At 37.6% G+C, this 11,820-nt stretch overlaps 1 protein-coding gene across 1 annotated transcript; it reads right to left on the bottom strand.

The window, feature by feature from the left end:
• Positions 1-3,400: 3,400 nt before the first annotated feature.
• LOC113727648 (GATA transcription factor 11-like) lies at positions 3,401-9,158 on the bottom strand. The gene is made up of 3 exons (XM_027251924.2): positions 8,872-9,158; positions 7,464-7,727; positions 3,401-4,530 (listed from the first exon to the last, which is right to left on the bottom strand). The coding sequence occupies exons 2-3, from the start codon at positions 7,722-7,724 to the stop codon at positions 3,760-3,762; spliced, it is 1,032 nt and encodes a 343-aa protein (XP_027107725.2). The 5' UTR covers positions 7,725-7,727; positions 8,872-9,158; the 3' UTR covers positions 3,401-3,759.
• Between the last annotated feature and the right edge of the window lie 2,662 nt (positions 9,159-11,820).

Here is an 11,820-nt window from a genome sequence, read left to right as displayed (position 1 = left end):
ATAATTAAGCATTTCGTTCGAAGTCTTTTGTTGACATGTAACGAGAAGTTACAAATGCTTCAAAGACGTGGATTAATTAGACAGCGACTTCCAATCTGGAGAACACAACCATTTAGATTAATCCGTCGGTACATGACCACCCAATGGAGAAAACACCTAGCGTGGTGTGGCATCTTGTTAGCCACTCTATTTCTAGATACGCGACAATCCTCTTTAATGTGCTCCACGCCTGTCCTTGAATATTAGTATTACATTGGGAAGCTCTTGCGAAACTTTTATGAATGTCCGGTGAATATCTGTTTGCCAATAAATATTTTGGTTTTTTTTTTTTTTAACCAAGCAGGCCTCCCCATGATTACAAATAACTGATGAGATAACATGGATCAATTAATGCAAACACTACTATATATAACGCAGTAGTGGTAATGGAATTTGTAGGCTTAAGGGAAAGCTTGATAATTCGCATATAAAGTGAAATTAAACGAAAACTTATGCAGAGGGAGAAAAGTGTATAGCCGTTTTTATGTCCTCCCGTCCCTCCTCACTTCCCTTCCTTCTAAGCCTGTCAATGGTCCGGGTCTAAATTCAATTCTGATTCATTAATTTTTTCTAAGTATAGGTACAAATACAATTTCGTTTACCTAATCCGAACTCGGACCCGTTTAAATAAATTAATAATTATAAAATATAAATAATTATTAATACAATAATACTTAATATAATAATATCTACTTATTATTATACAATAAATTAATAATTAATATATATTATAAAATGCAACCTGTATTTGACCCAACTCGTACTTGGGATTCGTTGGGTTCGGATCCGAAAGATCAAATGTAAGACCCGTCAAGTATATGGGTTGAATGAATCCAAAACATGTATACTAAATTGGGTTCAAAATGTTCAATTCCGCCTCATACCCGAGTCATTGACAGGCATCGTCCCTTCGACCTAAACTGTCAGGCACCGGATTCGAATCCCGAACTTGATAGTAGACCCTCTCCTAATTACTAAACCAACCCAAATAGTGGTTAAATGTATAGCCTTTTCTTATTATTTTTCTTTTTTTTTGTGGGATAGAAAAATATAGAGACTCATAACTAAAGAACTCAACTCGAGCTCGGGTTTCCACTTGTACATGCCTAAAGGTATGGTTGAAAGTTTTCAATAACCACCCGCGATGCATAAAGATGTGGTAACGTGTACTGATTATCAATAAAACGCAGGACTATAGTAGCATTGGTCTTTTGTGGGGGAAAGAGGGGGGGGGGGGGGAAGAAAAAGGATGCAATTGTGCAGCCAAATAATTCCTACCTAAGTAGTGACTAAGACATGCAATACCCACAGAAGAAATTATAGGCATCTTAGTAGACAACACTTGCTAAATTACATCCTAGTGATGTGATTATATATTAATTAAATAAAATGAACCAAGAGAGGGAGATTAGACCGAACCAACATTAAGTTTCCAAGTCAAGTGAGATGGAGTACAAAAGTTTTGGTTTCTTGTTTAATTCAACAGGAGGTTGTTGGCTTTAGGAACAAACTTAATGTTAACGTAGTAGTTTTCTACTGACTGAGCACTCAAAGTTTGCCAATTATCATGTCGTAGTAATAGATATGTACTCTTTCTCTTAGTATAGCTTCCAGCAAGTTTACAACTTTCATTAAGAATGCGGACATATCTGTCTCAATGGACATAAATGCTCTAAACTTGGTATTTTTAACCGAAATACAACCTAAATTTGTTCGACCTCAATCATTTAATGCAACTGGTGGTCAAAGAGGGACAATTTGAAATGAGCTATATAGTTTTTTTTTTTTTAAAAAAAACACACACACACACACACACACGAGAGAAAGTGGACTGCATTTCACCCAAAATTTTCTAATTGAAGAATAATATTGTTCAATGACTTTTCTAAGAAGAAAAAAACACAAAGAAGTCGGTGAACCTCAAGAATAGTAGTGAAACGAGAGGGTTCACAAAGGACGCTAATAAAAGATCACATGAACAAAGAAACAAACAAGCAAGCAAAATAAGGACCCCGGTCGGGACCAAACAACATTATTGGCATTCAATGATAAACGTGGGTGCGTGTGTGCTTGTTTCGTGCGGTGGACACAGCGACGGAGGCGGCGGCTGCAACTGCTATTGCTTTGGTTCCGATCCCAGTTGGGGAGCCCAAGTGGCCGCTCTCCTGTTCTTGCTTTTGCCATTTACTTACTAGGAGCAGCAAAGCATTACCATATGCTTCATCTGCTTTGTGCAATTGTTGGGGCATGTTGTTGTTCCAGCTGAGTCAGTCAACTATGCATGTCTGCGTTCGTGGTGTCTCGGATCCCATGTGATTTATTTATTTGCTTTTTCGGGCGGGGATCCCATGTGATTCTCCAGCTTGCGTTTGCTAACCATGAAACTAAATTTGACGTTAACATAGGTATGTTAACCACTTGTACTTTAGTTGCATTTCCTATTGAACTTGTCACATGAATGTTTAATTTGTATGGGTAAACATTATCTTTTTTTTTTTTTTAAATATTTAATTTTTAGTGTCATTGAATAGACAGATATAGAGGTAATTGAGAAGATGTAGTAATGTAACAGAACAAATGTGTGTGTGTGTGTGTGTGTTTTTTTTTTTTTTTGGATAAAAAAAAGTTTGAGTGAATTTGAGTTTGATTACCTCCACGGATCAGGACTCGCCCCTGAATTGAGTTATCCAACACAACCTTCACATCATCGCCGGTAATGGGATTTGAAAGTGAATAGGCCATCCTTAGCACTATGTTGTCCGCATCGACCATGTAAGTCTACCCAACCCACACTCTCGAGAGGGATGGAATTTAAGAAGTAAGGAGGGAGAACTGGGATTTCAGTCCATGACCTTTTTAAGTTTTGGATGTCGACTTTGACCATTAAATCAAAAAACAGGGCCGCTGAGACGTTCGAGGGCGGCAGATTAGGGTCCAAAGCGTTATTCTTGAGCTTGAGAGCCCCAAGCCTGCAACTACAAGATGAGAATCGGCGTCCTGGACTCCTAGTACTCGCAACTTATTAGTCTTATTTAATATTATTGTCTTTAATAGAAAGATGAACAACATCCATCCTTTTGTCTGATTAGCGATAATTATTAATTTTAACGGGAATGAATAAGCAACATGTTGCAATAGAAATAGTGACAAAATCGAGCAAGTTATTTTTATCCTTACCCTGCTACGTGCTCAGTGTTGCATAATTGAGAGTCCTCGTAGCTGCTGCTGTTATTGGCAATGTCCAGCACTCACCTAGACCCTTTTTTTTTTTTTTTTTTTTAAAAAAAAAAAATTCTTTTGCTGGGATGGGGTGGATGGACAAAGAGGAACAGATCCTCCATGGGGGAGAGATAACAGAGAATGAAAACAACAAAATTCAATACCTAAAGGATCTAAATATATCTGAAGTTGAATATTACACAAACTGAAACCCCTCCTACTACTCTGCATTCCAGGCTTCCAGCTATTCCTACCCTAATAACTCTCTTGATTATACTCTGCGCCCCTTTCAGTTTCCCCAACCATAGTGCTTGCTAACCTAGAGTTCTACACTCACTTTTTGTACATGCGAATCTTTTAACCATGCTCCACCAGGCAGAACACATCCCCTGAAGGAGAAGGCAAAAATGAAATAAAAATAAATTTAAATAAAAGACACCACGGCAGACAAACGATTTAAAAGAAAACTCCTAACCCTCTTTAAGAACTATTGCCACCTCTTCAATAAATAAAATCGAACAGATAGCTACTCATGGGCACAAATTCTGGGGCAGGTGACATGGGAGCATCATCATGGCTGCTGATAGCTGTTTCCTGCATAGCTTTCTTTCTCATCTCTACGACTTTCCTGTGAGAATTGGAATGTAAAGCTGGGATGAAAGTAGGACTTGCTGCTGGACGGTACTCCGGGAATAGGCGTCCAGATCTGTATCGAACCCCGCATGCGTTGCATAATGTCTTAGGCCCCATTGGTCCCTCCCTCCATTGCGGTGTCTTTGTAACTTCGCAGTGGGTGCATTTTTTAGCTGCAACAGGGCGCTGCAAGGAAGTTTCATTTTTCTCGCTAACGCCTGACGACGACGGATGAAATGATTCTTCCTTTGCCTGTTGAAAGGAGTCGTCTGCATCGTTCGAGGCAAGTGACAGCTGCGAAAGTTTCTTCTTCTTCTTCTCTTTGTTTTTCCTGTGGCTTGAAGTCCTCTTAGATGCTGAAGCAGCACAAGATATAGGAGCCATCACAAACCATGGATTAATAGCAGATGGTCTAGCCCGCTTGGATCGGGTTCGTACTGGGATAACGATGTCGGGCTTGATGGGTAAACTTTTCCCACCTGAACAAGAGCCTCCGCTCTCAAGCACAGAAACAGGGCTGTGTGTCTGGAATGAACCAGACTCCTGGCCCTCGGAAGATGTAATCTGACGGGAAGTATTAGTGCTGGAAGATTCTTTAACATAGTCTGGGATTTGCTTTTGGTTGGCAGTTTGACCACCCTTAAGTTTGGCCGAGACAAGCATTTGAAAAAAAAAAAAAAAAAAAAATCAGAGAACTACTAATACCCAAAGAGGGGAAAACAAGAAAGATGAGAGGACCAACCAACACTCCACATAAACAGAATATTCATCATTCAGAATTAAGAATTCATACAGATATGCACAATGCAGATTTGATTAATTACCACTAAGAACTGCTTCTAAGATGCCTTCTGTGTTTGTTTTCCTATTCTTTGTGGGGGTTAGGAAGAGGAAGCAAGGGATACAACAAGTGACAAGAATTATGGGAGCTGTTGGAATATTATGACCAAAAACTTGACAGTTCATACCAGCTAATTCCACGACCATTTTGAAATTTGATAATAAATAAGCACATTCAACCAAAAAGCACTCAAAATGAAAAATCTTTAATTCCAAGATGATGTCATTAGATATAGAAAATAATCCACGCAACTAAAGAACATAGCTAAACCTATCCCGACTAATAGCAGCTGCAAAGCAATAGTTGCAGCCCCAAATGCCACCAAACTTTGTGCTTCACATCTCTCCACTATACATATTTAGTAAGCTAATATTTCATTCATGTGAAACTAAAGAAATTAGGGAAGCATGCAGATTACATCTGCGGTATGCACAGAGTCAGAATTCTGAATGTGATCCAAGTTTAAGGAGGAAGCAGGAAAAGGAAAGGAAAAAAAAAACCAGAATACTCTTCTGATTAAGCAAGATGACCTTTTTTTACCATGCTAGAAAGGCAGATACCAAATTTGACCTACCAAATAAAATTCATTCAACAAAGTCTAATATCCCCAGTAACTTCCGTAACAAGGAAAAGAAAAGGAAAAAACGTATATTAAGAAAACCCAGGCAGGATAAGTACAGCGTGATATAATTGTTTAGACTTGGCTTCCAAAGACAGATCCTGACAGTGAAGTATACACTTGGCAGGAATGCGAAACTTGAGAACATTAAAGTTTTAATGCAAAATTGGAAGCTTCACAAGATACACTATATTCTATTTATATTAAGATGTTGGCATTTCTACGTAGGATTTGCTACTATAGATTCTCATGATTTGATTAATAACTTATCAGCACGTATAAGAATGTAAAGTCAATAATTTGTTTCAAAAAGAATCTAGCAAATGGTTAAGGTGCAAGAATTTATTCAGAGACATGACTTCTGGAATTCTTCTAGAGAATTTTATCATGGTCTAACCCCATACCTGCACCATTTTTCAATTTGCTTTTCATAAATGCTCTTTTTTATATTCTTATTCAAGTAATTGCTCTTCTCCATAGTTTTTTCCCCGGTTCTCCTTTAAAGAATTGCATCAATACACTACATAAGGGCTGACTACCTGGGTAATGTCAAGCACAAACAAGGTACTTGAGAGATTGTAATGTTCAAATACTCGAGACAAAATCGCAATGACTGCAGAAACCTCACCAAAGACACGGAAAGAATAATGAAATCTTAAAAGAACCCAAAAAGAAAATAATAAAAGATTCTCTAACTCGCACTCGAGAAATATCCGTCACATTTTGCTAATTCTAGTGCTCTAACAGCATCACCAAATCCACCAAAATGGAAACAGAGTACTCACTGCTGCAGAAGAAATTGAAAATGTAGACGGACTGTTGCTTTTGAGAGTGTTCTGCCTAGGAAAATGAATAATTTTACTTCACAAGCCCTTAGTAATCCTTTCCTTAAGGGAAGCAAAAGCAGTTGTCCCTAGAATTTTGAGATAATTTCACAATTATCAAACTTGAATATCCAGTTTAAGTAGCACCAATTGGATTATTTATGTTCTACAAGTGTATTATATATTTTCAAAATTGGGGCTTTCATGTCTTAAGAACAAACAACCTTAAAGTATGCTGCAATTGAGAGTCAATACATGTCTAACATGGACATCTAAGATTATTCTTGCTTCCTAGGCAAAAGGCAAATTCCAAGAAGCTAATGTAAATCAGCAAGCTTATTTTTTAATTAAAACGTGCAGCCTCAAAACAGACAAGTAGATATTCTAGACAATTTTCCTGTATTAAGCACTTGCTGGAATTGACAAATGGAAACCTTTATGAGCACTCAAATGGGGCTCGGATCCCAAACTGTACATAAGCTGCCTTGCACGCATCTTCCAAAGAGCTTAAAGCCCCAACTCTTGAAATAGGAAAAATTGAATCTACATGACAAGGATCCACTTCCATTGGATTTTCCTTTGCCATTTTTTGGCTGCTAAAAAGTATTCAACGATTGTCACATCAGACAACAGCGGACAAGATTTCGTTGATTTCTTGCTTTCACAAGGAACCATTCAGATGCCTACCCTGTATTTGCCGTTGAAAGTCTAGCAACTATGAAGTATACATGGAAAACCTAAAAGACAAACACAACAGACACCTTAGCAAGTTGCATCCCTTTTAAGTCAAAATCAACATAAGGTGTGCCCAAGAATTAATCAAATACTTGATTTCAAAACAGACCATTCAGGGGCTTACGGTACAATTTGCCAAAAAAATTTTCATTGAATCATACAACACATGAAAGATAAAGAAGAAAAGCATCATAAACCTATCAGCAACAGGCAAACCTTTTGTGTTCTGAAACACCACTAGGTCTGCCGAGATTGCATACACTGCCTATTCTGGTTTCGCAAGTTTTCAGTGGGAAGACTGGTCACACCACTCCCTTTCAATGCTTTGATATTTCATATTTTATCTGTCTCTCAGTGAAAATTTTTATTTCTCATCAAAAACAGATACATGCATAAAAAATTACTGTATGTCAATTGAAATAATCAGAAACATAAACAAGCAGTTTTAGAAGTCAGCTAATGGTAACATCTTCACTCACATAAACTACAGTCAATACAAACTTTTATAATAACAATTAACCGAAAACAGAGGGCCAGAGAATTGAAAACTCACAGAGGCATTCAATTTCGGCACGGCATTTGGTTTCGGCAGATTCTCTAAACTTCTATTGCCAGCATTGCCTTGAGGAACAGGTGGCAAACCCATGAAAGCCTCCGAAGGAATTGGACCGAGAGATTGTGACTTGCTAGCATCCCAATCTCCAGCAAGCTCATCATCTCCTTCCAAACTTTCCATGGGGAAATCCAAAATCCCGAGTAAATTTGCAAAGTCATCTTCTCCACCATCCCAGTAACCAGGCTCAACCATACTCATATTCTGAAATACAAAAAAAATCCCACTAAACAACCAAAAGAAGAAAAACCAAATCCCAATTTCAAAGAAAAGGGTTATTATGGGCGATGACAATAACAATGACAAAGACGGCAGAAGGAAGATTCTCTACGTGTAATATTCTCGATATATATACACCAATTGCGAATAATAACTTATATTGATTTTAGTAATTCTTAGAAATTAAGGTAAAAGATTTGGGAAGCCAAAATGGTAATTGTCATCTACTATGAACGTTTATTACGTACTCAAACATTATCTTTCTCGGAAATGCCTAGGTGGTATTGTGCAGGTTCGGCGTCACACTTTTTATGCTAATAAGGCTGAAAAAAAATACAAAAAAAAAAAAAGAAGAAGTTACCCTTTTATAAAAAATCTTAATGCATGCTAAAAATTTTACCAAACATAGGAGTCTACGAGGAATCCAAAAGTATCTTCCTATATATCCGATGATTAATGAATTCCAAATTTGAGCAGTTATGATTTTTTCTTAATTAAGGCAAACAGAATTTTGGAGAAAATATTTAGGGCGTGGAATTTAAAGGGTCGCTATTTCCACGGATTCAATTCCAACATTTCCAACTCATCAAATCTTGTTAGAAATAGTAATAACGCGGACTAATTGAGGAAATTAAAAAGAAGAAGAAGAAGAAAAAAACTAATGCTGGTACTTATAAAAGAACCACGTGTTTATTAGTGGGCTAACCTTTTTGCCCAGAAAGCGACGCCGTTTAGTGACTCACACCCACATAATTATTCACTCAAATCAAGACGTTGCCCTAGTGAACAACCGCAAACAACGCAAGCCCACCACCGACTACTCTTTGAGGCCGCCAAGAAAATTGAAAGGGGGGGAAAAAGGGGAAAAAAAAATCCTCTAATCTTTCAACATTCTCAAATACCCAACAGGTAAAAAGTCATTTTAGTGAAAACCCATCAAGAGAAATGCTGAAAAATGTTAACTTTGAAACCCATAATTTTCCCCCATTTCCACAGCAGCCAAACGCGGGGGTAAGGCCAGAGCACAAGAAAACCCAGGAAAAAAGTGCATAAATTTGGAGCGAAAAAGAATCTAAAATGGGGACAGACAAAAGGTCATGCATGCATGGAAATGGAAGGTTATACTTACCGTGACAAGAACGCTTAAACCCTTTTAAGCCATTGTTTGCAGAACCTTTGTGCTGAGATTTTTGAGTGAGATAGAGAGAAATGGGAAGGGATGAAAAAAGTGGGCAGCTGCAAAAAAAAAAAAAAAAAAAACAAACAAATGGATAGGGTAAGAAGAGAAGGTAGTCAGAGAGGAGGAGTGGGGGGACCTTTTTGTTTTTTAGTTTTTGTAGCTTGAAAAATGGGTTGAAACGGTCATAAGGTTTTTGGGAGCCAAAAAGGGGCAACAAAATTTTGGGGGTTTGCATTTATAGGCTAAGGGAAGAGGGTGCATGGGAGTTGAGGTGGAATGGAGAGTATGTGGTTTTTTCATTTTTGTGTTGTCGAAATGCAAAAAAAAAAAAAAAAAAAAAAAGAGACTGAGGACTGAGGACTGAGGGCTGAGGAGAGTGATGAGTAAGTAGTGGGGTGGGGACGACAAGGGAGGTGGGATAATTGTTATCTTCTGATGATTGATGAGCTGGGTTGGGGTCCAAGGGAGTGATGGTCCTTGTGACTTGTGACCAAAGACAAAGGCATTTTTTTTCTCTTTTGGCCCCTCAAGGTTTTTGGCTGTCTCTAATTATTATATGGTATTGTTTGAGGCATTGAAATTCAAGATTTTGAACTTAAATTTAAAAGAATAAATGGATTTTGTAGTGGGAAAATTGAAGGGTTTTTGGAGGGAATGGGAAAAGAGTGGGTAGGAGAAAGGTACGACTTTTAGATTTCAATCATTGATGGTCTTTTCTTTCTTTTTCTCTTAAATGTGTAGATTTTTCAACTTTCTTGTTGATTGATGATGCTTATAGTCACAGTCGCTTTTTTACATGCTTAACATTAATATCTTTTTTTTTTTTTTTTTGCTTTAAAAGGTGAATTGCAACGTTGACATAACATTGCTAAACTTGACAGGAGAATTTGTTTTTCACCTCTTTCCGAGGCCGTATGCTTGACTTTCACAGTCGTCAATGCCATTATTCAGAGCATATACCCCGGCGTCCCTCTTCCCCGTACTCCTCGTCAATACCATAGCAATGGAAGTGCAAATAACCAATGCTTTAGGGCTAATCAAAACTTTTTTAACTCCCAAAGAGAGAGAGAGAGAGAGAGAGGTCATAGTGTTATGCTATTAATTTAACGAACCAAATCTAGATCTGTGTTGGTATCCTCTGATCCAATCGAACTACTAGCCTGTATATTAAAAAGAGACAAAATGAAAACTAGTAGGTGCTGTTGGTTTATTAAATTTAGACTAACTCTTGATTAGAGCTGTTAAATGAAACGAGCAGTTCGAGAGCTCGATTGAGATCGACTCGATAAGACTCGAACTCGATTCGTTAATTGTGATAAACGAGTCAAGTTCAAGCTCGAGATATGCTCGTTTAATTAACAAGTTGAGTAAACTCGATTCGTTTGTGATCGCAGTAACTCGACGAGTCTCGATAAGGAATGGCATATATGTCATTTCAAAATTCAAAAGTATAAAAATTATAAATTATAAATTTTTATTATGGTCAATTTGCACGAGCTCGTGCAAGCTCGGCTCGTTTGTGATAAACGAGTCGAGCTCGAGTCACATGTCATATTCGACGAGCTGAGTTCGAGCACATTTCAAAACTCGTCCGCCTAATCGAGCAAGTTCGAGCTCGCCTCGAGTTAAACTCGAGTCGAGCTCGACAATCAAATACTCGACTTGACTTGACTCGATTAACAGCACTACTCTTTAGCTCTCCTTGTCTTAGACAACACGCGGGACTGCAGCATTTTTCTTTTTCCTTTTTTCTCCACCCCTCCCCCTGAGTCATAGTGGTAGTGGTTTGACCCAATGTTTTAAAACTTGATAAACTGTTAATTGAATTGGTGAAGTCATCGTATCGATATTTAACCGGTCAAATCGATTTTACTCTAGTTCAATGATTATATATATATAGTTCAACACATACATACTATGCTCATCTAACATATTTGTCTACGCACTAAACTTAACCAAGAGTAAATCAGACAATACCAAGGCTATTTCAAAAATCTTAAATGATCTAATTCGTTGGATTTTGACCTGTGATTCGTTAAATCAGATCTCGATTTAAAATAGCTTTTAATAGAGATACGTTAGCAATTAAAATTACTTTTGATGCTGACCAAAAGATCAAGCAAAGCTGGTTACACTAATTGTGGGCTTGTCTTGGTTTCTTTGGGCCGCTATCCAGTCATGGTGCTGCGCGTCAAAGCAACACGCCATGAGTGGCCTAAGTGTAAAATAAATTCGTAAATTATCAATAAGCAATTTCTTTTGTTTCTTTTTCCTGTTTTTGGAACGATAATAAATTACTCCTATGGCTTTAATCTCGCATAATTAACAGCAGCAACCATGGATATATCAACTTAATCGAAAGAGTACCATTCTCGAGTCTTTATGGCCTAGCCCTTGTACATTTTTTGGTTTGTCTGTCTTTTTTCTTGTAATTATCCAACTTAAGTCTTGTAATTATGCATGTTGCTGCCAGTGTACAATGGATTCAAAATACTAGCAAGTTAGAGTAAATTCTTGGCCTCCGGCCGCCAGCTCGTATAGTAATCACTTTCGGGTAGTTATTCAAGGTCATCAAATCGACCCTTTGGTAATATGCTGGACATCTTGGGCAGGTTCTGCATAATCACAAGGGATTAGTCTGGCATAAGCCAAAATATCTCGTGTCAACCAAAAAAGAAGTAATTTCTCGACCAGCAAAAGATAAATTTCAACCATTTCATCATAAAACTGAGTTCCAATCAAGCTACAACACACACATGCTTAATACGGGAGATAGATGTAAAGCAAGATATTCTCCTATAACAAACCTAAGCCTATTAAATCACGAAATCATGTGAACAGATAAAAAATGGCTTTATAAAGTGCATTTAATTTGTCAAATCCTTCGACATGCTTTTG

This window comes from Coffea arabica, chromosome 1c, assembly GCF_036785885.1.
Source record: "Coffea arabica cultivar ET-39 chromosome 1c, Coffea Arabica ET-39 HiFi, whole genome shotgun sequence".
Lineage (NCBI taxonomy): Eukaryota > Viridiplantae > Streptophyta > Magnoliopsida > Gentianales > Rubiaceae > Coffea > Coffea arabica.
Note: the sequence above shows the minus strand (reverse complement) of the source record. Positions and strands in the feature narration are given on the sequence as shown.